The 25,413-nt window shown below is 46.7% G+C and overlaps 1 protein-coding gene across 2 annotated transcripts in view; it reads left to right on the top strand.

Annotated features, from left to right (window-relative positions):
- The first annotated feature begins 362 nt into the window (after positions 1-362).
- The window catches only part of TPCN1 (two pore segment channel 1), a 48,879-nt gene continuing 23,828 nt past the window's right edge, over positions 363-25,413 (top strand). Inside the window, exons 1-4 of one of the 2 annotated variants that reach the window (XM_074606270.1) lie at positions 363-422; positions 640-1,623; positions 21,753-21,877; positions 24,544-24,720. In XM_074606270.1, the coding sequence (XP_074462371.1) occupies positions 1,512-1,623; positions 21,753-21,877; positions 24,544-24,720 (414 nt within the window). In that variant the 5' untranslated portion in view covers positions 363-422; positions 640-1,511. Of the gene's footprint in view, positions 423-639; positions 1,624-17,503; positions 17,788-21,752; positions 21,878-24,543; positions 24,721-25,413 lie in introns of those variants that run through there. The other variant, XM_074606269.1, reaches the window with a different exon arrangement.

Genomic DNA, 25,413 nt, shown 5'->3' with positions numbered 1-25,413 from the left:
CGCCGTTGCTAGGTGACCGCTCCGCTCACCTCTGACCCCAAGGGCGGGGCCTCAGCACAGCCAATGGCAGCCCGCGCTCCTCTCCCCGAGAGCCCGCCCCTTGCTTCCCGTGGGGGAGGTGTGATGTTGTTAGCCCACTGCCACCTCGGGCCAATCAGCGTCCCCGCTTTCCTGGAGAGGCAGCGCCACTACCCAATGGTGGGACGGGAGGGAGGAGGCGGGAATAATCCGGGCCGGCGGTGGGCGGGGCGGAGCGAGGAGGGAGCGCGGATTGGCGGGCGGGCGGGCGGCTCGGCCTCTCCGGGAGAGGCCGGTGCCGCCGCGGCCAATGAGAGGTGGCGAGGGCGGGACGGGACCGGGCCGCGCGCGCCGGGCGCTGAGGAGGGGTGTCGCAGCGGCAGCAGCAGCGGCGGCGGGCGCCGGTTCGGCGGGGCCGGGCCGTGTCCGGGAGCCCGGGGGGGCGGGTCCCTGGGGGCCACAGGGCTGAGGGACTGGCGGGGGGCGGGCGGACCGAGGGTTCCGCAGAAGCCCCAGGGGGGGAGTTGGGGGCGGCGGGGCCGGTTTGCGGCGGGAGCCCGGGGAGGGGCCGCGGCCTCCGCAACGCGGTGACAGCCCCGTCTCGGTGTCCCTCTCTCCTAGGCCGCGGGAGGAGCCCCGTCCCGGCCGCTCTGCCTGCCGCCCGGCGGCGAAGGCTCCCGTCCCGGCCCTCGGTGCGGCCCTCGGTGCGGCCCTCGGTGCAGCCCTCGGCGAGCCCCGGCGCAGCCAGCGGGGGGGTCGGCCTGTTGCTGTGGGAGATGCGGCCTCCGCCGTGACTTCTCCTTTCCCCCCGCCACGGCCTGCGAGGAAGGAGACCGGGAGAGTAAGAGCTGCGTGGCGGCATTGGTTGCGGAGCGTCCCTGTAACGTTGTCCCGGGCCTGTGTGGTTTGTCTTTTCCTCCACATCTTAAAGAAATCCCATGACTTTGTGACAGTGACATCAGCCAGTCAAAAAAGCCAACGGGAACTTCATGTGTGCAGACTCAAACTGGCTTCCTTTCCTCCCTCTTTCCCCTCCCCACCTGCAATCGAGGCATTTCGGCATGGCAGGGGAAAGAGCCATGTGTGACGGTGACACTTAGCATCATGCTGGCTCCGGATGCGTCACGCCTGCTGCTTGTTGTGCGGAGTGGTCAGGAGTTTGTCAAGGAGCACGCACTTTTGCTTCCATGCTGTACTGCGAGCCGTGCGCTGACGGGAATGGGCAGCCCAGCCCTGACTATTCGAATTTAGCTTTTGCATAATTACTGCCATTGAGTCTAGCATCCCGCGCTGCTTTTCAAAAGCAAACAACTAGATCCTTTTTTGAACTGTGGTGTCTAGAGATGGGTACACATACCTTTATATTCTCATGTCTAGAAGACACCCCTGATGGAAGACTTTCTAGGGGGAGTTTTTGACATAAGCGTTTTACAAGTGGAACTGAGAAAAGCGTTATTTAAAGTTCTTGGAGTAGGAGCCTCTGAAGAGACAGGATGGCTGTGAGCATGGATGATGACGTTCCCCTCATCCTCACCCTGGACGATGGTGGAAGCAGTGCCTCAGCCCCTTTAGATGACCTGGATCAGGAGGAGCTGCCTAACGAAAGTAAGATTACTTTCTCGTTGTTTCCTGTCTGCTGTGGTGGCCTTGCTTGTTTTTCTCTTTGCGGTCGCTGCTCTTTCTTGCGCTTGCCAGGACTTGAAACTTTCAGAGCTGTCATCCAGCGTCCCGGTGGCTGCCTGAGAAAATCAGATCAGGAAGTTGCTTATTGTGTTGCTTGTTTACTCGCAGCACCCGTGTTACACTGAGAGGGCAGAGGACGCTGGATGGCTCCTAGCGATGCTGTTTCTAACGTGCATTTTTTTGTGGTTTCCAAGTAATAACCTGTGACCTCGCTGTCCTTAAGCTCAACTCTCCTTTCCTGCACACTGGCCCAAAGCGTCTCCTTTTCTTGGCACTGACCCACCGTGCCGTACCACTGGCCTGAGCTGTCAGGTGCAGCAGCTGCAATTATGTCATGTAGTATTTTCCTAGCGCCTTAAAGTATCAGTCCTTTGCAACCCTTGTTTTGCCTATTTCTAGTTTACATGCTGATTTTTGCAATAAGGAAAGCGATACATGTTGATAAATCCCTCTAACGTCTTTATTGTATTCTCATCAAGGAACCTGGAGTACTTTTAGGCAGTATGTTCATACTCCTGTTAGCACCAGGTGTTCAGTGGGACAGAGCCAGCCTATGAGGGGGAAACAAAACCCACCATCTCTTAAAAGCATTGTTTTCTCCTTGCTATATCTTTGTTAAAGCCATCGCCCTGCACTAGGTGAGACGGGAACAGCAGGTGTGTTTGAGCATGTTCAGTGAGTTTCTGTTTTACGTTATACCTCACTGAATGTGTGCGAGCAGTTTTGTTCAGGACATCCCTTTGACTTCCAATTGACATTGCAGGTGTACGCACAGGTCTCGTGATCCTATTCAAGCCCTTCCTGCCACAAGGTTAACATTTATAACAAATAAATTGCTTCTTGGCCTGGCATCCCTTTTTCCTACATTATACCTCTATTCCATACTGCCTCTGTGACCCTGTGATTTGATTTCTCTCTTGCAATCATATGGGTTCCCTTGATTTTCTTCCTGAGCCAGTAGCTAGTTTCTGACAATCAAGATTCCTCTTCCTTCCTCCTCCTCCCCTCCCACCCCTGCAACACACATCCCTGTCAAAAATTGCCCAGTTGACTTTTCCTAAGCTCTGCTGCCTTGCTTCTCTGTCATAACTGCTCTATTGCATCTGTTTGTCTTTTACAGTTTAGCTATTTTTAAGTTAAATGGAAGAGAGAATGCTTCCTCTGTCCAGTGGTGTATTTATAGGCTTTCTTGTGACTAATTTTAATCACTCTTCTCTCATCTTTTTCTCCTACCCGTCTCCTATCCCTTTAAAGAAGAAGTTGTATGGGGTTTATCATTTGGTTAAAGCCAACACAACTGTGTTAAAGCGCAAGCATGAGAATGAACGTTATTAATAAATAAAAATATTCCACAATCTGCTTCCCTTGAAATACAGCGAAATTGTTTAGGGACCAATTTTGTGCTTCTTAAAAGATCGCTGTGTGGTTTTTGAGAATTCATTTCCTGGAATTCTTTGCATGAAGTGTCTCTTGGAATTGAAGAGCCGTTATTTTGCTATATGTTTTAATCACTGCTAAAGTTGAATTTGCTGGAAAAATATAAAGCTTATTCCATGCAAGTGATACTGAATGACACGGAGCCTTCTGAAGTCAGTGAATACTGCGAGAGTGGGATGAAAGATTAGAAGAGGAAGGCTGGCATAAACAACTTGAAAGGCACGTTTATCTCTGAGAAGCGGGAAGCTTAAATTAGGGAGTGAGCAGACTAACGCCATCACTTGCAAAAGTAAGCTTGTTTAAAAAACAGAACATGTAGTCCAGCTTTCCTCTTTGCCTGCGAAGAAAATCTAGTGTGAAATGCAGAAAAGTTGTGTCTCGTGGAGGCTGTGAGGAATTCAAATGTTTCCCCTCCGCTCTGCCTCCACTTCTCTGCTGAGGATTGAAATGACATTAAAAGAACTGTATAAAAAACACACGTTTTTATTCAGAGGCTTGTATTTTTCAGGGAAAAAGAGTATGTGAGAAGCCCTCTTCAGGAGAGGGGGAGAGCCTGCCAGGGTCATGAGGAGGAGGGCATGGGGACAGAGAAGGTCAGGAGGCTGTTTCCTTCTGGTTTTGTCTTCCTTATGCCTAAACTCTTGTAATAGAATATTCAGCCAGAATTGGGAGGAGTAGCTCACGTGTTACTGTGCCTGACTGTGGGCTCTTAGGGATTCGGTGGCAGGTTAAACACAAAGCTTTTGTTTAAACGTGTCCCCAGATAGCAGCTGGGACTGTTTGCAGTGAAGGACCCATCATCCTCTTCCCAGGTGACGCCGAGGGAAAGACACCGTGGGTGTAGCCGCCCTTACGCTAAATCATGCGTCAGAGGTTGATGATAATTAAGTTGCACTCTAGTTCTGTGTTGCTATGTCAATGAGCCTCTCTAAATTTTAATCCATATTCCAGCCTGTCACAACCGTCTTGCTAAGGGCTGTGTATCTGTGTGATTCCAGTGGATCAACTCTCATGTTTTTCAAGGAACTTCTTGTGTTTTTTAAAAAACAAACAAACAAAACACTTGATCCATGATGTAGCTTTGTTACAGTCAGGTCCTTGGATAAATGAATTTGTAGTTTTGGACTCTTGGTGTTGATTGTCTGGAAATGCAGACGAGTTACTGGGTTGAAATAAGTAGTAACAGGGTTTTCTGAAAGCAAGCCTGTTGCAGATGTAAAGAGAAAGGACAAAAGTGCAAGGGCGTATTCCTTCCCGAACCTTGCAGAAGAGTCCTCTTCTGGGTAAGTGAATGCCGTGGAGTTAGAATAAAAGAAAGCTAAATGAGAAAACTGTGTGGAAAATTACATTCTTAAAGAAAATGTCCAGCTGCAAAAATTAATCTCCCTAATCATACAGCTCTTAAGCACTTAATGGGAGGAAATACTTGCATGGGGAGGAATATTAAAACTCTGCCTTCCTTGGCTTGTGCTGGGATATGTGTCTTACAGGGAGCTCCCGTTTACAGCCACAGTGAAAGGTCAGAATCCTGCAAAGTTGATGGGGAATGCAGGCCGCATCCAGCAAAATGTGGTCCCTGTGGTGCCGATGGTTTTCCAACTACAACATGAAGGATTGTGGTGCTGGGTAATTTTTCTTTCAAGCTCCGACAGCTGAAGGAGACAGAGAGAAGCGCTTTCATCACTTCAATCCATGCTAATTAATATGATGCTGCCCTTCCCTCGTACATCTTATCTGAGAATCTCTGAGTGCTGTACACACTCTAATTAAGCTTCCCAGCACCTATCTGAGGTGCATGACTAATATTAACTGAAATTCTGTAGAAGGTGAGCGTGGGGATGCAATCCATGCCTGACCTTTCCCATAATCACGTACTGAAAACACTGAGAACCAGCTGGGGTTTAGTGATTTCCCATCCCTCACCCAAACTCCTGGGAAGCATTCGAATGGGGTTCTCAAAATATCTCCAAGCGTGAGGTATGTTTTCCGTATACAAAGGCAGTGTGGATAGCCTTGAAACTCTAGGACAGTGTCTCTCCTTGAGCTGATGGGAACTATAAGCAATAAATGAGTACGCATTGATTTATCCTGTATTAGATCAGATACAAGATTCTCCTTTGCCTCCTGCATGGAAATTGCTGTAGCCTCAAGTGGAGTTTCAGTGTGTTCAGAGCAGAAAGTACAGCTCAAAGTGTTGTACGGGGAACAATATGGTATTGTGTGGCTGTTTTTCCCACACAAAGGATTATGGCAAGTGGAAGAAGTCATCTTTAAACTCTGGGTTTTTACAAGAAAGCAACTGCATCTGCTATTGAGGTAAAAATGAATTATTGTGTACGTGGAGAGGTGGGGGGGAGCAACTGCAACAGCGAAGTGCGATGTTTTCTAGAAGGATTGTTGGAAAATGAGAAGTTATAACTTTGAATGTTGAGCTTTCAGCTGAGCCTTTGCAATCTCGGTTTCTGCTGCCTGAAGAGTAAATTGTCGGGAGAACTAGAGCCAGCCTGGCCTGCTGGGTGGAAGGAGAATTGTTGACGCGTGTGTCCCCGTGCCTGGGGACTGCTATGAAGGCGCAGGTGACCCAAAGCGTGTGAAGAAAACGACATTTCAGTGTTGGTGAAGTTGGAGGGGCTGCCCAAGGTGTAACTGGTGAGGAATGTGACTTTGGCCAAGGAAAGCAGTGACTGCCTCTGCGGCTGTTGGTTGTGCCTGTAGAACAGCGTGTGGTGGGGCCTCTCGCCGTGCCTTGCCTCTGCGCGTCCGCCCGGTTCCTTGATAAAACGTATGAAGAGGCTTCAGCAAAGCTGTTCTTTTTGTAATTTGCTGATGGAAACTCGTGATTCTCAACACAGAGTCTAATTACAGCGTTAATGCATGTTGTATAGAACAAACTCAACTTTTTTCTTTTTTTTAAATCATTTACTAACCCACAGGTAGACATACGTTTTCGGGGGTGGCCCAGGATTGGGGGCAGTTAATGTTGTTCTTTTGAGACATATGAGCCACCTGGATTTTGATGTGTTCGGTGACCAATGCAACCTGAAGGGATACAGTTCTCTTCTCTGTTGGATCTGGTTCCAGAACATGTTTGTATCAGCAGTGAGAGAAAGTAAATCTGTCCGCGTATCCCACAGCTTCAGCTCATGTGGTCAATGCGTCCCTGCTCTCCAAACATCTCTTTTGCCTTCTTCCTACTGCCGCGTCCCGTCGTGCCGCCCATGGATTAGAGAGATTTCCAGGTGTAAAACAAGTGTGCGTTTTCGGATGGGCTGAGGGAGAGAACAGAGAATAAATTCCTGACCTTTGGGGAAATGCTGCAGCCACACAAACTCTTAGTAGCTGTGCTGCTTGAGGAACCACTTTCATTGCTGTGAAAGCATTCTGGCTTTGCTACCTTTGGAGGAAAACAGGAGTTTTAAATGTCAGCCAGCCAGTAGATTTAATAAATCCCTCAGGATCTGTAGGTTTTGATCCTTGTGTGAAAGCAAGGATTTCAGAGATGGTTCATTTGGACCTGGGCTCTAGTTATGAAATGCTGTAGCTATTTGGTGTGAAGAAGTAGGGGACGAGGGAACAAGCAAACGCTTGCAATGGACCTGGCAGATCCCGAGATCTCTGACAGCCAGGCTCTTAAGCAGCCTTTTGGATTATCTGGTGGCTTTCTTGGATGCTATGCGGGATATTTTCTCGCGTTGTGGCTTCTAGTTCTACCAATTTTCCTTTAATTAGTTCCAGTAGCAGTGCTTCCGCTGCCGCGTTTAGAGGTGAAGCATGGCCAGAGCACAGGACTGGGATCTCGTTTTCGGGAGCAATGTAGTTCTCCTGTTGAAGCTGCTCCTCCTTCTACCTGGCGTAAGTTCGTTAATGTCACTGTGGTTAACACGTCTCGTCTGTAAAGCACAGATTACACCTTTTGTGGAAATGGACAGGTAGGCTTCATTATTTTGTTATGAAGAGGTGCTGTTTTGCATTGCTGTGCATGATTTGTTTTTCTTAGTATGCACCTGCTTAAAATTCATATAAGAGGAATTTTTTCTGAACCACAAGTGGTAGCTCAGTGCTGGATTGTTGTTTGTGCCGCTGAAATTCTCGTTTCTCCGATGTAACAGCCTTGCACTTTGCAACTTCTGCCAGTGCTTCTCTAATCCTTTCCTGGCCTAGATGACTTGTAATGAATGTTTTAAGCAAGCAAAGCGAAGCAAAACTGCCTCCAAGATGAGCGAGGGGTGAAAATCTTGGAAAGGGAAATGAAGACCCAAAACGTAAGGAGATTATTGTTTTTTTCCTTCAGTACAATTCGTTTCCCTGGGTGATGAGCTCCATAAACTCAGAGGAAGGAGGTAAATGCTGCTTTTTAGGAGATATTGGGTAGCTTTTGATATGATGTTAGAAATAGTGGAAAATGTGTTTCTGCTCTTAAATTTCAAATGCATCATCCTCTGGAATCTCATTTATCCTGAGAATTTGGGTCTTAAGGCAGGACCGAGCGCCTCGGCTGTGCTTAAATACTTGCCATACTGAGAGGGTAGAGCTGGTACCTTTGATTCAAGAGAAACAGCACTGTGTTGTCCAGAACTCACAAAAGCATTTCTATCGAGACATTCTCAACGTGACTTTGTAAATGTGGTACCTATAGAAGAAAAATGATGAGCGGAGTAAAGTACCAGGAGGTACTGCGGGCTGCAGTTATCTTGCATGGTTTTTTTTAAGCCTGCCTTGTTTTCTTAGCCCTGCAGGAGATCGGTTTGCACAATGCACACATTGTGTGTTTCACAGTAGGATGCTTTGTCAAACAGAATCTCTGCACTGTTGACTCTTTCACGCAGTAAAAAAAAAAAAAAAAAAAAAAAAATCGTAGTGATTTCGTCTTGAATGCCCCATGCTGTTCAAATCTGAGCAAGTAAAAGCGTATACAAGGTAAAGAAGACTTGGGTTAGTGTTCCATTATCCTGGAGTCAAATGGTTCTTTCTCCTTTGTCATCTCCCGGAGCACTAGCGATGGGTATCATCTTTTCATGCATGCTCAATGTAAATTAGGAAGGATGCTGCAGAGCAGGGCAAGGAGTCTGGAAGCTTCTTCTCACTCCTTTTGGGAAGACAGGAGTAATGACCTTGATGCTTTGAGGGAGGGAGCCCGACCCTTTCGCGTGTCTCTTCTCTAGTACACAGCCTGCATCTCTTTTGGTGTGGGAGCAGAAGAAGGGGGCTAGGCTAAGTGTTTTCTCTCCAGGCTGACTGCTTTAGTTGGAAGATGCAGGGGTAAGGGCACGTGCCGTGGCATTGGAGGGCTCCGCTTTGCAAACAGGTGGTCCTGGAATGATAAAAGATATTAAGGAGTTTGAAAGTGTTCAAGCTGCAATTTTAAATCAACAACTTTCCAGCTCTAACCGGTCACTCCTCAGCCACCGCAGCTGACTTGGGAACATTTGGCTCAGGAAGCGGAACAACAGTTGGAAACAAATAGCGATTAGTTTTTTCATGGCTTCCCAGGGAACGCATCAGTTTGTTCGTTTTCCCCCTCATTTTTGTGATTCCTGTGGATTTTTAAGGCACTGTAGATGCAGGATGTTCAGTTTAGCCAAGCTTGCTTACTGGCAGATTAAAATGAGCAAAGGCTGAGCACGCTGAGTTCACTCATCATAACCAATATGATGCTTCTCAGAACTTCCTTTGCCCTTGGTATCTTCACCGAGGAATCCTGCCTGCTGCCGTCAGCCCCCCTGCGTTGAAATCCCATTTTACCCATTTGAATGCTGTAAGAAGTGCTGTATAAACTAAACAGGAGCATCTGTGAAGTGGTTAGAGTTGTTGATTGCCTTTTCCTTATTGCCTTCAGGGGATTTAAGCTTGAATTTGCTGGAAGTAGAATTTATGAGCCAGAACGCTCCATTTCTGATCCTTAAGCTGGGAAAAGTGCGGTGAATTTGATGGGTCTTTCTCTTGCCTCCAATGTCTCTGGCTTTTGATCTGGACCTTGCAGGGCTCTCCCCGTGTCTTTAGCGTAATTGCCTTTTGCATGTTGCGAAGATGCCTGATTTTCACATGGCTGCTTTCTTTATGGAGAGCCGTAGGAGCAGCTTTAGGATTTCATCCGTCTGCTTCCAGCGCACGGTTTAGCGGGAGGCTGGTGCACCTGTACTGCCCGTCCTTCCGTCTGGGAGAGAGGGAGGCAGAAACGGTGCGTTTGTGTTGATCCACCGCAGCACTGCGTGGCTGATGACAGATCCTGAGGATGACAGGAGGAGACTGCTGTGATTTGAATCATAGCGTGGGGGTTTGAAGCTTGTATCCAGTGCTGGTTTTATAATCACAATCTGGCGGTGTCTGTTTGGAACACAAGGCTTTTCTTTTCCTGCTTACGTGGGGGAATAAAATTTCATAGAATCGTAGAATTTAGGATATATCTCTCTGTGCAGCCATGTTAAACCCTCTGATTATGTGAGGCTGGACACCTGAGCTACTCTCTTGTGTTTCCTATATGACTGCCTAGCACACGTCTGTGTGGGTATATTGTCATCTGGGAATATCTGATCATCTGTATTTTATTCCAACTGTAACTGTTTTTCTGAGAACACTTTCACTATCCTCAACGGGTTTGGGCAAGTTTATTGTACAAAAGTAATGTAGCCTGGTAAAGGATTTCACTAGAACGCACAAATATGTTCCTCCTCTTCGTTAACTAAATGAAGAAATGCCTGTAGAATTAAGACTAAGTGATCAATCCTGCAAGCGGGAGCACTGAAAGCTCCCCAGGGTCAAATTGTGCTGGTGAGCTGGCGATGTCATTTACAGTATAATCAGGCGGGAGGAGGAAGGAAGGGATGCCATCCTCTACAGCTTGGGCTTTTCCAGCTGCTGGCTGGGGGCGTGGGGCTCCAAAAGAAGAATCTAAGGGCAGAGGTTTTCACTAGTACAATATTTCCACGGTCTGTCCCCTTTTTCCCGTGGCACTGTCACCCTGGCTGGAGGGGATCCATGCCTGGTGAGAGGCACAAGAGCCGTGGTGTAAGCCGTCTTGGAAATGCAATGCTCCTACACCACCAACCAGTAACGTCCAGGTGGTTATTTAGTTAGTTGGTAGTGGTGAGTCACTGCAGAAATAGGAGAATGCTGCTGTTTGTTGCCCGGTTGCTTGTTTTTCATGGCGCAGAGAGGATCATCGTTTCTCCGGGGTGCTGAGCAGAGCAGCGGTACTGGAAATGCGACTGAAGAGAGGAATGCTTGCTGAGACTGGGTTGCTCTGTGGCTCTGCCTCGCTACCTGCAAGTAGTATGAAATGTTCTGCTTTTTCTGAACTGCTGGCAGGTGCAAGCAATGACTGTTTTGGTCCTGCTGTATTAAGTAAATGCTCACAAGCAACTTACCAAAGAGAATCTTGGCATCAGAGGCAATGGGGAAGTGACCGAGGCAAAGCCCCTTCCTTTCGAATACAAGGCTGGTGGCAGGACCTTGTCTCTAGTGGTTGCAAGGGGGGAAAAAACTCCAAAACATTAAAATTATTCATATACTTTGAGAGAGCACAAATGCGTACAAACCGAGAATGCTACTGGAAGCTTTAAAGCTGGTGGAGAGGCAGCAAAAAGTCACAGTACAGCCATGCCTGTGCTGGCTAACGTGAACGCAGCTGCACTGCTACATAGCAAATGACGAAACAGAAGCTGGGCGTGAAGGAAAATCACAAAGAGAAATGCGGCCAGCAGAGTTAAAGGTGTTCTAAAGGACTTGAGAAGTAAGAAGATATGTTAAGTGATACCAGCCTATTAGGAATTCAAGGTTGAACACTGGTCAGTAACGCTACTGAGAAGCCCAAGAAACACTGTATGTATTCTGTATTTGTTGAAAAGCCAGGTGCCCTGGTCATCGTATGATCTAGTCTTTCATTCCCACAGTAAATAAAGTAGAGATTAAACAGTTGATTCTAAAGCTAGGCATTTAAAGATCAGCAGAGGACTCTTTCTTCTTCCTTAAGGCTACAGCTGTAGTAGTCTGAATATTGCTGTAATAGTGACTTTCTCTCCAGCCCCGAAAGATATTTTGCACCAGGTGGGAGGTGGCAGGCCAGCCAGCCAAACGAGGTTTCCAGGCGAAATAATGGGAAACCAGCGGTAGCTCTTCTAAAATCTCGATTTAAAGGACAGTTTTTCGTGTCAATCAGTGTGGATTTATGAGAAAGTGAATGTCATATGAACCTGAAGTCATGCATTGACTTCCTTTGTGAGGTTACAAGATAGACTGACAGTGTTTTGAGAAGATATTTGTTTTGGCACCCTCGCGGCATTTTGATTGAGGAAATGAACAATACAAATCAACACCGTGTCGCTAATGGCTCTGTGAACTGGCTGATGGACAGGTCTCAAAATCCAACTGGTTATTGGGACTGGTTAGTGAATAGGTACGTTATTAGCAGAGACTGTCACAGGGGTTAGATTTTTGTCCCTGTGCCAACTGCAACATTTCTTTTTGATCTGGAAGTGGGGGGAAAAAAAGAAAGAAGCAATAGGAGATAGGAGATGCCGCATAGTAAGAGTGAGGAGGGGAGCTTAATGATTAGAACTATTTACTAAGATGGATGCAGGCAAGCCGTGTGCGTATTGCTATGGCCAACCGTAGGGTCGCGCGTCTGCAAAGGTGGGGAGGGCTGCGTGCTCGACGTGCGTCCCCTGCTCCAGCTCATCCAAGGTCCAGGAGACTTGAAGGTAAATTCAGCGCCCCTGGGAGGGGGCTGCAGTAGCCGAGGAACAGTGGAATTGTGTCTGTTGGTTGAAGCTGGGGAAATTTAGAGGAGGAATAAGGTGGTGTGGTTAATGTTTGGAATCACTTTGTAAGAGTTGGAGAGGGTTCTGCAGTGCTGGAAGGCTTTTGAAGTCAAAATTGTTCATTTTCTGAAGATGTGGTTCTGCATGAGGACTGTGGGACTGGAAGTAAGGCCCAGTTGAGGGAAGGCCCTCTGGCAGCTGGTTTGCAGATGTCAGACTAATGGTTTAACTCCTTCCTTCCTCTCCAGCCGTTACATGTAACCTCTTTGGTTCCTGCCACCAGTGGTTTCCACCAAATGTGCAGAAGTCGTTTTTTTTCTTAATGGAGAGCAGTTACGCAGTACTAGAGGCTGAGGTTTTCCTCATTCCTTTACACACATCTTTCTCTGAAGCTTCTCTTTCCTGGCTGAGACACAAAGACGAGGCAGAGGAGATGTGGCAGTGTTGTATTTCAAAAGAACCGGCGCGGCGGAGTCTTGTTCTAACACCACAAAACACAATTAACAGACCTCTCGCTACTGTACCGTTATAAATAACTTCCCTTGGACTCAGCCTGTCCTGGCAAGACATTAGAGTTTTGCCACGCTGTTGTTATTTAACTTATCTCATTTTCTCGCTACCCTTCTCTTTTTAGGGCAGAAAGGTCAGTATGGCATATACCTTATTGCTGCCTACTCCGCTCCAGTCCTGCTCCAGCGCTGGGTAGCCATCCGGGAGGTTTTGTTGCCCAAACTAATACTGGTTTCTCACATAAGGGAAGCGCTTCCCCTCTGCTTCCTACCGCTAACTTTGCAACTTCCCCGGAGAGCTGCTGGTGGCTGGAACTGGCAGTCGGACCTGGCAGCACGCTGCTTTCGTTAAAAAGGCCAGATTGCAGCTTAATCAAACATCTTTCCAAACTGCAGCAGGAAAATCCAAAGGCTCTGCTTTGGAGAATTGAAATGAGGAACGTGCTCTTAAAATGCTGACATTGTGTTGCTACAGACTCTAAAGCAGATCTTTAACATGTTCAAACCATGAGGCACTGGTTTCCCATTTTGGAACAAAAAGAGGAAATGCCCTCATGTAACAGGATGTGTTAAAGAAATGCTATATCTGAGGGATTCTGATATTGTCTCTTTCCCTTTCTGTTACTTCCTCAAAATTTATGAATTATAAATGTGTGTGTATTTCATGTCTGGCCTCTCTTATGAGCTATAGCCCTAGGCAGAGCTTGTCCCTTTTTTTTTTTTTTTCGGTTGGGTTCAGCAAAAACTTTATTTCCAATTGTTTTTTCCATTCAAAATGAGTTGTTTAATATAGCCCCTCAATGGCTCGGCTGTTTAATTCCACTTACAGAATTATTTTATCTCTGTGTCTGTAAAGCCTTTGTTGCTGTGGTGTGATCAGACCAACATGATTATAGAGTTTATTAGTTGCTAAGAGGATGGGTAATGCGAGGTTGTAGATGATCCTTCTGTTGTGGCTTTGACTTCTGCTTTTTGTGGTATGGAGGTTCATTTGTTAAGATCATAAATAAAGGATATGAAACTGGCAGCAATTTGGCTTAACACACCAGCGAGATTCTTTCTTATATTTTCCTAGCACAACCTTTCCTTTTATGTGAGTTTTATGCTTTGGTTTTGACTCCGCAGCTATGTGAAGAAGCAGGTACTCGGGTGTTATGCGGTCTCAGATTGCGGGAGCACCTGGTTCCGGCTCTCCTCATGCTATTTCATGGACTTTCTCATGCAGGAGGATTTAGCCACACGTCTGTCAGAAAGCAGCTTTGTGGAAGAGGGCTTAGGCATGCGGTGGTTGCATGAGCTGCTGGAAGGCGAGGCAGCCGAGGAGCAAGAGCTGGTGGGGTGGGTAAGGTTATTCTTGCGGGATGCAGCTCTGAATTGAGGAGTGATCCTCCTCCGTTTCTCTACTGACCGCTGCAGTGGCTTTTGAGCTGTGTGGTCTGGTGTATTGGTGAGCCATGGGAGGCTTTAAAGGGTCAGGGCGAAGTGGCCTCTCTGAGGGTGACAAGGCATCCATCGGTTCGTCTTCAGCCACTGAAGCCTCTTGCTAACCTAACTGTGGATCCCAGCATCACAAAGGGGAGGGATCTGTCCCTCCGCCTCTTGCTGCTACATACCCAGGAGTGAAAATTGTCCAGCAATCAAACATTTTCTGGTCAAAACATCGCATGTAACATTGCAAAAGAAAAAAACCCAAGTCACGGAGTGACTGAAGGTTGAGATCAAAGGACAGCAGATGCCCTGAAGAGATGAGGCAGTAAACTGTGCAGGTGAGGGTCTCCAACCAGTCAGTCTTCGTTGGTAGATTATTCTCATCCTTATTTTCTTAGAAGCCTTTTACTATTTATTTTTTTTCTTCTTCTTCCTTACAAATGTCTCTTTTTGTTCCCAGCAGGGTGGTGCAGGAAGTAAATGTCCAAGTGAATCATGATATCTCGTCCCCCATTTTTGGACGGTTAGCGAGCCGCGGAGCAAATGGTTAACTAAATACTGGCTCTGACCCGCTCAGGGTAAAAGCTAGCTGGAGCCATGGCTTCTGCTGAGACAAAACAATCTCCTACCATGCTCTAGCTCTTCTGTCGTTGTGTTTAGCTTGTGCATCAGGGTTTTTACATGTGTGCAGTGCAGATGTTAGCAAGGATACAGTGGTCCTCTAATTAAACAATGCAGGGCTAAAGTTGTCTTCAATATAAGAAAATAGGCAGCACAATTGATAAGAGGCAATAATATATAAAAAGTGGCTTACCATGCTGAGGGACATCTGCTCCTCCTTCATGTGGATTCAGCTCCCTGTAGCGTGGTGGATGATAGCATGAAGAGAGCTCGTGTTGATGCTGTAGGAACTCACTGGGTTCTCGAAAAAAGGCGAGGACGGCAGACTTCACTCGCCTCGTACTGCTAACAGGAAGTGGCAACATCCATATTTTTTAAAAAACTTTTCTGTGTTAAATAGGAAGCTGCAGTGACTTCATTTGTTGAGCTTCACAGCAAGCGAGTGCTGTGAGAATACAGTAAGACAAAGAGCCCTGAGGCCTTTGCATATGTTTCTGCTGTGCTGTCTCTAAGGAAGAGCATGACTCAGTTACGCTGACTTGAAATATTCAGAAGTATACGATTTCTCTTGCAACAGAAGGGCTTGGCTCTGCACTCTGTTGGAGATGCCCTGTTTTTCCTAGGCAACAAACTGATAGTAAATCGTTGAGACTTCCTCACGGCTGTTAAATTCCTTCCCATAACATCCCCTGAAAACAGGATGGGGCTTAGGATCTGCAAAGATCAGTCCTGCGATGCTCCTGTTGGCACGGCGCTGAACTGGCAGTCAAGCACTAAAGGCAGTGATTTCGCTGTCTGTTTCTCTCACCTCTGAGATGTGTGGCCAAGTGCCAAACCAGCTGTGCTTTCCAGGCGGCTTCCAGCTTTTTGTCTCCCGGGTAGGTGAGTCTGGCCTTGAAGATACGAATGCACGCATGTTCATGCCTCAGCACTTGCAAAGAAAAGGAACAGTTTCTTATCAACCGCACTGGAGCGGGGAGAGAAGATAAATCCTCTGGAGGTGAAACTACATGGCATATAAGCACTTGGAAGGGAAAACGCCATTGTTGGTGCTGGTACAACTGCAACACGCTTGACTAAAATCTTGGCTTTGGGACTGAAGGTGCCTGTGCAGCTTGTGTTGGGGAAGGGTAGGCTTCTACTTCCTTTCCATGTTTTTTCATGGATTTGCGTCTTCTGTAGTGGGTGCTCCATGTGGTTTAGCCAATGAGGGCTTTCCAGGAGAGAGGAGTGCTTCTGGTTGTTTTTGATAGATAAACGCTGTTCTCCTCCTGCGACCTCGTTCATCCTCACCGCAGTCTCAGGGAGCGGAGTTGCCGGAGGAGCTGGCAACTTTAGCCAAGCTGGGGATCCTGCACTGGGACAGGTCTTGTACGTGAGGTCAAGAGGTCCAGGAACCCCAAGAGCATCTTTGATCCTGCTGGGATCTACCTTCGTCCATGGGCTCATGTTCAGTGTTGCTGGATGCCTGGTTGCTTTTCTTTTAAACTGAAAGCTTGAGCTCTGTGACCGAGTTTGGGTAATCAGGTACAAATTCAGTCAAGCTGGATGGTGTAAGAAACAGAGGTGGTGTGGCAGGGAAGAATGCAAAGCCTGAAAAGAAATGGCTCTGGTGAGAGGGTGCAGCAGTCACTGTGAACGCGGGACTGCAGGTGAGTGAATCACAGGCTGCCTTGGGCCCTTTTCCCTGCTCGCGAAGGGGCTGGAGCCTGCCAGTGAGACGCTTGTGCTGGTAAGGTCAGGCTGCACGTCTGCGTGGAGGCTGGCAGCAAACTTGTAAAGCGTTTGCTCGACTCCAGGAAATCACATTTGCCTTGGACTGCCCGCACTCCTGGAAGCATGTCCAGCTCCAGTAGAAAAAGACACCGCTCCAGTGAAAAAACAGAGCCGGCAAGCGTGTTCCTAACACAGGGTTCGTGCCTCTTTCCGAAGAAGGAATAACAACTACAAGGGTAGGGGTAAATGCAAGACAGCAGTTCTTACAAACAAGGTTGCAAGAAGGAAAGGACGGACAAAGTTATTACCAGATTAAATTTAATTAAGAAGGAATCTGCTGGTTAACTGACAGTTTGGCCTTCTCTTTCCCTGTCCTCCTCCTCTTCTGTGGCCTGGTGGCTGGTGCACTGCAGAGTGTTTTATCAGCTGGCACGTCTCCAGTTGTCCGAGACGGTTACTGGAGCTGCCCGGAGCGTGCGCCCTGGGCAACTTGACCGTTCCTGACTGCGGGAGCTCATGCCTTGCTTACTTTTCTCTCTTGCTGCTCTATTGGTGCTTCCACTTGCGGAACCTTGTAAGGCAACGTGAATGAAGATGCGTCTTGTCTCCGAAGTCACATGTTCTCGGTGTTTCTTTTTTCACCTATCAAGAGGAATATTCATTGCACATGCAACTCATTAGAGGAGTAAATTACATATCGCTGTCTTATTATTGACTACACATGTGATATGTAAACAGGAGGAATAACAGATTTAACTCTCTGAGAGTATTTTTGCTGAATTACGTCACTTGCCCTGCCTCCAACACGGTTTGCGGAGTTCTGTCATCACAGTTATCCTTGCTAAAATAGTATCATCTGGATAGGATGGCAACTACCAGCTCCATCAAGACCTTCCTCAACCTTTTAGGAGAAAGCCCTGGTAAGGCCGGTAAAAGCACGTGGCTTTGGAGTCGGGCGAGGAGATAATTAGAGGCATCTCAGTCTGTTCCAGTGTAACACCATAAAAAGTGTACGCTATCTAGAAAGCAGAACATCTGGCAAACAGGCTAATGAGAGCCAGACTGGGGGAGCTCTGAGGCAAATGTAAGAGCTACCCTGTGGAGTTTGTTTATAACTCTTTGAATTTGCAGGAGGTTACTAGTTTGTTGGAATTTTTAAAAATTACTATTCTTTATTCATACAAATGCAGACACCAAAGATCAAACAGTGAAAGTCCAAACTGACTTCAGTTTGACATAAAATAGCCTGGCTGGGAAGGGTGATTTAACCCTGGTTCCTGTGGATGTTTTCTATCCCTTATTCTCCTCTCGGCTCTGCCCTCGAGATGCCCAGTGGCCGCGTGAGCTCCTCCAAATGAGAGGAGTTTGTTTGCTCTCTCAACCAATGCAGAGTTTTTCCTTCCCCTAAGCAGGGAATTTGTTTTGCAAAGGGAGCGGTTTGGGCTCTGGAAAGTTTATGCTCCTTCTCTTTCTCTCTTTTTTTTTTTTGGTTTTTTTTTTTTGGTTGTTTTTGTTTTTTATTGTAATGATGACATATGGAAACTATTTACACAGGAGCATGCTCTGCTGCACTGAATGGAAATGTTGGAGTCCCGGCAGTATCGTTCCGGATGCCTTGTGTAAGCAGCCAGCTGGTTTTGCTTTTTCTTTTTTTTTTTTTCTCTTTTCTTTTTTTTCCTCCCCTCCCTCGCTCCCTTTCCAGGGAAAGTCTGGGATAAGTTACACAAGTGTGGAAGGAAGCTTTGCCATCTGCGAACAGCTCAGTTCGTTTACTTTGTCATGCTCCTCGTACTGCCAACTTCACAAATATCTGTTTTCTCTTTTTTTTGCTGGGGGGGGAGGAAGACTCCTTGCTGTGACTAGTCAGCACTTTGACTCTTTTCCCATTAGTTGTTCATGTTCGCTGGTGAGCAAATTCTGTACATGCCAAAATAAGAGAGCATGGCACATGAAGCCTTGCTTTACCGCCACGCTCGTGCTTAAAAGCTCTTTGTCCCGCAGCTAAGCCTTCCGACAGCTTGCACTTAGAAACATCCTGCCGCTAAGACAGCGATAGGGAAACGATTTAACTGCAGTGTGAGCCACCTTCCTCAGAGGGGAGGGGAGAAAACATTTAGTTCTGCAGAGAGCAGAGGAAAATGTTTTGTGCGTAGCTTTCCCTTGAGGAAGCTGCGAAGTTGAGGATCGGCTTTCGGAGGGGAGGGAGGGAGGAACTTCAGATCGGACTTGTCTCCCTCTCCCCAACTCCGAACACGAGCGTGGCCGCTTCCCGAGGCGGCGGCTGCCATGCGGTGGAGAGAGCCGCCTGCCATCTACTTCGAGGATTACGGGAATCCTGTGGAGAGATCCTCCTATCTCATTGAGCTCCATACGAATGGTAAATGCCGTCGGGGATGTTCTGCAGCACGAGCTGAGCGGAGCGGAGGTTGCATTAGTCTGTGTCATTGTTATCATGGGAGCAGCTGAGGAAATTAGCTAGCTGGAGGGCTGCCAAACAAACAGTCAGAGGGTTGCTTTTCAAATTTATTATTATTTTTATTATTATTTATTACCCAGATGATGCTGTTGCCTCAGGGATGCTAGATCAACCTTCTGGTACCTGATGGGGAAGGAGCTGATCCACAAAATGCAGCTCTGCACCGGCACGCTTCACTGGTACATTTTCTGTTGTCTGTGCCTAGAAAGATGATGACTGGTGCAGACAGGAGGAAAATATCTTGGTTTCTAGAGTTATTTTTTCGTTTCTGATTTGCATCTTTGAGTGCTGTTTTGTATTGGCAACCCTGGTCTCACTGGGACATCTCTTCTGTTTCAGCTGTGAGTCCTCTGTGTGAAATCGTAGAATAGTTTGAGTTAGAAGGGACCTTTAAAGGTCATCTGGTCCAACTCTCCCCGGCAATGAGCAGGGACATCCGCAACTCCATCAGGTTGCTCAGAGCCACCTGAGAAATACAGAGAAGAGGTCCGGGGTTTTTACTGAGGTGTAGCTTTTCCTAGTGTTGATCCTTTTCGAAGAGAGGTTGGTCTTTGCGGAAGAGCTACTTCAGGGTCGAAGGTAGTTTTGGCATCTTCCAGTAGGGTACAGCGCTTTGGTGTTTCGTTTAATGTTACAAACCTTCGCTGATTTGACGACGGTTTGTTTTGATGTTCTTAAATTTAATATATACTGTAATGCTCCAATAACACGGTGATATTGTAAGCAACCTGCTTAATACGTCCCGCTTCGCCAAAAGAGCTGGTGCAGCCGAGGTGTTGATTCTGCGCTTTTTCAATATCCCCCGAACTGTGTGAGGCGAATCGCGCTCGGATTTTCTCTGAGTGCTTGCTGTGTTTTGAAGGTGAGTTCTGGAAGGGCCTGAAACTCCGGCTCCTGTTAGCGCCTTCGCAGTCGTGGCTGATTTGAGCAAGGCATCCTGCAGCCTGGCCCCAGACAACAGATAATGAAGGAGCTTGGTGGGGGGGCGTTATTTTTCGTCTGGCAGCAAACAATCTGTTAGGATGGGAATGAGGGCTGGAAAATACCTGTCTTCTGGACAGTAAAGGTCTTCAGCAGTGAGCCCAGGTTCTGATGGAGATGTGCTCCTTCTGCAACTCTGTTAAGCATTAAATGCAAAGAGGTTTTTGCTGCCAGGCTGCGGTTTGAGGGAGTCTGTCTCTTTGAAAACACAGTAAAAGCTTTGTAAATAATAACATTTAAGAACTTCTTGGTGCTTACAATGTAAAGCTGCTGATTTTTGCATGTTGGTGTCATCTTTCAGTTAAAAGGCAAACAAATCCATTCCAGTTCAATGGATAAATAAAATATCTGTCATTCAGTTTTTTTCAAGAAATGTGCTCATTCAAGGTGTAAAAGGGATGTGGGGGAGGAATCGGCCTCATCCAAACATTCGTCCAGATTTTGAGTGGTATTTTAAGGGTGTGGGGGAAGCAAGGAAGAGAAAGTGGCTTAAATGCTGCAGGATTCTCAGCAATCTGAGTACGCAATCTGAAAAGTCTTCACAAATCCCAGATAAATGTTATCTTAATTTCGTTTGAGGGTGGAAAAGGCGGCTGTGGCTCTGCATTGGTGAAGGGGTTTCTGCCTCTGTCAGGAGCACGCGGTGCCCTTTCCCTCGATGGGTGCAGTTTTAGGCACTCCCCACTCCGGACGGTGTTCTAGAAAGACTGACTCAGTAATTCAATTAGGATTATTTTGTTATAGCAAAGAGATGCAGCAAATCTTCAGCATGCTATCACGCGAGAGGAAAAGAACCTCGTTGTAATTTTTTTTTCCCCACTCTCTGATAACTTCTCCTAAGACAGAGAGAGCAAGCCAGCGCATCACAGCTGCTGTGGGGGAAAAGGGGGGAAGTCAGCACTTCTGCGCTGGCATGATCAGTTTTACATGTACCCTCTTTGGGAATGTGGGGCACTGGAGGAGGGAAGTCTCTACTGAGAGCGAGAACAACCGTGTAGTTTGGGTGATGACTGAAACTCTGGAGAACTGAGCGTGAGGACGGCTCCACCGCAGGTCTCGCGTATGACCCTAAGCAGGTCTCGCTTCCGTGGGGTCTCCGCTCAGTATTCCTTGTCAAAGGTGCAAAATAAAAATACCAGTCCCAGAAGAAGAAACCAAGTGACATCCCCTTTTTGAACAATAATCGTCTTCGTGCATGTTTTTCATATGTCTTAATCGCACTGAGGCTGTACAACGCAAAAAATGGCAAGTGTTCTGGAGTTTGTGTATGTGCCCTGCATAGCTCTCCTATGGGAAGGGCCCTAAGTATGTGTAGCTACGCTTGGGAGTTGCTTTTTGCAATAGAATTTTTTTTTTTTCATGAAATTTTTAGTTATGAAATTTGGTACAAATGTTCGTTGTTTCATAGTGCTTTACTGATGTGAAAGACACGCTCTTAGAAGTTTCAAAATCAACCTATGGGATATGAACAGAAAATTAATCTTGCTGTTTGTTTGCATCAGAGGTGTATCGGTACTTACCGGCACCAAAAAGAGTGTTGCAGAGATGCATTGGTTAATGACTCTGTAGAGCTCTGAAAAATGAGGCTTTCTACTAAAAACGCTGTACTGCTGTTACTAGTTTCCTATACAGCTTCTCTACTCAGACTGCTTTCCCTTGCCTGTGATAGGCCTGTACTCCATTCTCCCGTGGTCTCTCCCTCTATTAAATGTGAAAAGGCAGCGTTCCTTTAGCAAGCCCACTTTTATTTTGTGGGTTGGCCATCCTTGGAGACTTCTAGCTGTTACCTGCCTGTTTGTAGTTTGACTGCTGGCGGTATGCTACAAACATGACAGCACAGATCTGCTGAGCCAGGAGACCTGCTTATTGTATTAAATAGGATGCTGTCTCTTTTGATGATCTTCTGGGAACGTTCCCGTGTTGGAGTGCTGAGTTTGAGTGAGTCTCTTAAAAGCTCCTGCATGGGAAGAGTCAATTTGTCTGTGTACAAGCTGCCAGTTTCCTGGGTACTCTGCCACCTCTTGATGCTTGTCTCCGGTCCCAGTGCCTGGCTTGTTTGCATGCCTCCTGATCAATCTCGTCTCGCTTAATTGTAAATCAATTTTTTCTCTTATTGTACTGATGCAGATGGAGGTAGCTATGACGTTATTAATGATGCATCCAGCCCTGCTGCGGGGGACTGCTGTGCGCAGCAAAGCTCTGCCCGACACAACTGGGAAATGAACTACCAAGAGGCAGCGATCTACCTCCAGGTGAGCCCCGCTGTTTGCTGTGCTGTGTGAGAAACGAACTTCTCAAGCTAGGGTAGTTCTTGATTATAAGAAACAAAGAGCTGCTGTTTTGAGGTTAAAAAATTGGTGCTTTGTGAAGGAATCTGCTTGGAGAGCAGGGAGATGCTGGAAGCGCCTTCAAATGGGCACTGGCAAGTCATTCGGGAGCACCTGAACAAGCTACCCTTCCTCCCCCATCCCTCCCAGTGCCAAGGACTGCAGCAGAGGGATTCAGCACACGTTCAGTTCTGCCACCTCGCCATGGGGATTTCTGTAACTTGTCACAGATCGTTGTTTTATGTCTTCAGTCACTCTGGGGTAAATGGTCAATGCTCTCCTGGACACATCTCGTGTTAGAATAGAATCATAGAATTGCCTGGGTTGGAAGGGACCTTTCAGATCATCTAGTCCAACCGCCAACCCAACTCTGACAAAAACTATCGCTAAACCGTATCGCTAAGCAGAAGCGTCCTAATCCTGCCTTGGCCTCAGATTTGATGGGTGGCCCTGGGATGTTCATTCAGCATCGGTCAAGCCCTGCAGGTCACGTAAGACACAAGAGCAGGTTGAGGTCTTGAGTTGTACATGAAGAAAGCGTCCTGAGATTAGGGTCAGCCCAGGAGTAAAATTTATCCTATTTAAAAAAGAAAAAGAAACAAACCAACCCTACCCATGCTCCAATTACAGGAAACACCATAATTAAATCAACAAAGTTATAATATTTTTAAGATCGCTGTACGCTCTGGTGTGATGAATTAGCTACCAAAACTGAGCTTCTTCCAGAGTCTGAAATTGTTGCTGGTTCCCTTACTGTCCTTCCTTCCTCCTTCTCTTCGTTCCCTTTTGAAGGCTCCGCTTTGCAGTTTGAAGTGCTCTGGACCCAGTTAGGTTTTCCACTTAAGGCACTGCAAGGTGATTGATTGAAACCATTTGTTCCTCCCTCCTCCTACATCGTAGGACTGAGAAGTATTGCTTCTCTGGTGTTTTAAAATGGGGTGTGCTTGGACCTTGGTAATATTTCAGCTTCGTCGTATGCTAGAGCAGCACTGACAATCTAATGGTAGCCCCAGCTCCTCCCGGGCTTATGTTTAAACGCATGATTATTGGAGATGCTCTGCAAAGGGTCATTGAGTTGCTGCAGTGTTTGATGGTAATGGGCGCAGCAGGCTTGGCCCTTCAGATGCAGATTATTCTTGCTGCTGCCTTGACCAATGGTCATGATGCCAGTGTCCTTGAAATGAAGTAGATGTAACTTAAAGCGCATGCAGATTGTTTATTTGGACTAGTAGCTGCAGGCAAGAGCGTCTTATCTGAATAAGAGGACTTTGCTGTCCAGCAACGTTTTGAATTACTTGGCTACCGGGAGGCAGAATTTAGACTATTTTTCATTCTGCAAGTGTGTTTTGTCAGGCGTGAATAAGAATGCCCTGCTGATCTAAGCTAGCGCTCTCTTGGAGAGGGGGGGGGCTGCGTTTTATGGAGCTTGCTGCTGGGTTTTGTCTTGTTCGCAATCTGGCTCACTGACCCGGCAGTGTGTGTGTGTGTTCCTAAACAGAACGTGAGTTTGCCTGTGAGATGAGTAAATGAGAAATATTGGAAACCTTCCTCTGAATTAGTCTCGAGGATGCTTCACTTCTTAAAGGAGATCCTATTTCCTGACCCTGTTATCCATTTGCAGTCGCAGTTACTCTGCTTTGATAGTGGTAGCTTACTGTCCTTACAGTAATTGCTTACCTGGAAAGATGTTAATTAAAAAAAAAAAACACAACCTTTTGTGTATCTGACTATCTCAGCTGGGGAAAAATAATCTCTTATGACAGTTTCCAAGAGGCAGCAAGTTTCCTGTAAGTGACAAAGGCTCCTTTGCCTAAACCATTGACTCAAGAAAGAGAAGAAGCTGTTGGGTGATTCTGCATGAAAAAACACAAAATTCTCCCCAAACTAAGTTTTTTCCTAGAGGTAAAAATAGTAATGATGTGGCTGTTTAAAAATCAGTTGTAGGCAAACTGTTAAGATGGAGTATCTGACCTTTTCATGTTAATTAAGCTTTCTAGTTAAGAGGGAATGACAAATCAGCATAGCGACTTGTTAATTTTTCATGGAGCCTGTCTTCTCACATTCCCGAAGCAGAAAACACTCTCTGTGCTCCAGTGTTTTCTCCCAGACATTTTGCAAGGCCGAGATAAGGAGGAGCAACTGTCAGCCAGGTGCCCTGGAGCTTATCTGTGTGCTTTCGTGTTCTGTCCTGGAGAAGTTTAATCAAAAAAGTCTGTAAACATGTGGAAGTGGTTGCAAGTAAATGAAGCGCTGTGTTTATGTTGGGATGTTGACTAAAGTTTCTTTGCCTATCTTTATAAACTCTTTTCAGCACTCCTCCTCATTCTGAAAAGGCTCAAGGGTTTCTGAAGGAAGAGTTTGTGGATATTAATGAGTTTCATTACTGAAATATGCTTATGAACAGAAGGGGATGTCCCGTGTGTGTAGAGTTCATTCCTCCATAAACAGATTAATGTCGGGCTGTAAAGTGGGGATAGTCAGTTGGGAACTGTATCTAATCCTTACAAAAGTCTGCATTCTTCAGGTGGAAAGCTCTCTTGTAGTACCAAGAGTCACTAATGCTATTCTCTTCTTTCTTCCTGCTGCCTTAGGAAGGAGAAAATAACGATAAGTTCTTCACTCACCCCAAAAATGCCAAAGCACTTGCTGCCTACCTCTTTGCACACAATCACCTTTTCTACCTAATGGAGCTGAGCACGGCACTGCTTCTCCTGTTGCTGTCTCTCTGTGAGGCACCGGCTGTTCCTATGCTCCGTCTTGGCATCTTTGTAAGTACTTTGGGGCAAAATGAAGAAGTTGGCCTGTTTTGCAGGGGTGGGTACGAGGGAAAAGAAGGCTAAACGTAGAGGAAGAAGGTAGCAGTAGTAGGGAAAAAGCCACTTGGCTTGTTCTGTAAATTGGTTATCAGCAGATACACCGGCCAGCAAACCCTTCTGTTTAACGTGTGCGTGAATGACGTGAAGTTTTATGTCTAAGCTTCACAAAATGCAGGTTGAGAGAAGCGATACGCAAACTGGTGTGTGCTGTTGTCAGTCCACAGCCATTTCATGAGGTACCACTGTCACGTGCAGTGCTAGGAGCTGCTGTCGCTGGTGGGAGGTTCTACATCTGCTTTTCAAGCTGTTAACGGCACCCTAAGACCATGCCAGGGGTGTCGAGCAGGCGTGACAACCTTGGGGTCAAAGTGTTGCTCAAAATGAGTCAGGGCTGCATAACTGAATTTGGGTTTTGAGCTGTGGCTAAAGCTGAGCCTGTAAGGAAATACTGTTGTTGTCTATGTGGTGCGTTTTGCATCTTCCAATGGAAAAGGGGTCATTCAGCACTGCCAAAAGCAGTGTTCTGTTCCAGAACCCCATCTGTGGTTGTCCAGAACATCTATTTCAAGAGAAAACCCTTCTCTGTGGAAATACTGTCTGCCCAGCAGCTTTTCTTCCTGCATTTCACTAAAAAAATGCACAGTC

Source organism: Larus michahellis, chromosome 13, assembly GCF_964199755.1.
Source record: "Larus michahellis chromosome 13, bLarMic1.1, whole genome shotgun sequence".
In the NCBI taxonomy this organism is placed as follows: Eukaryota; Metazoa; Chordata; class Aves; order Charadriiformes; family Laridae; genus Larus; species Larus michahellis.
This window is presented reverse-complemented; position numbering and strand designations above follow the sequence as displayed.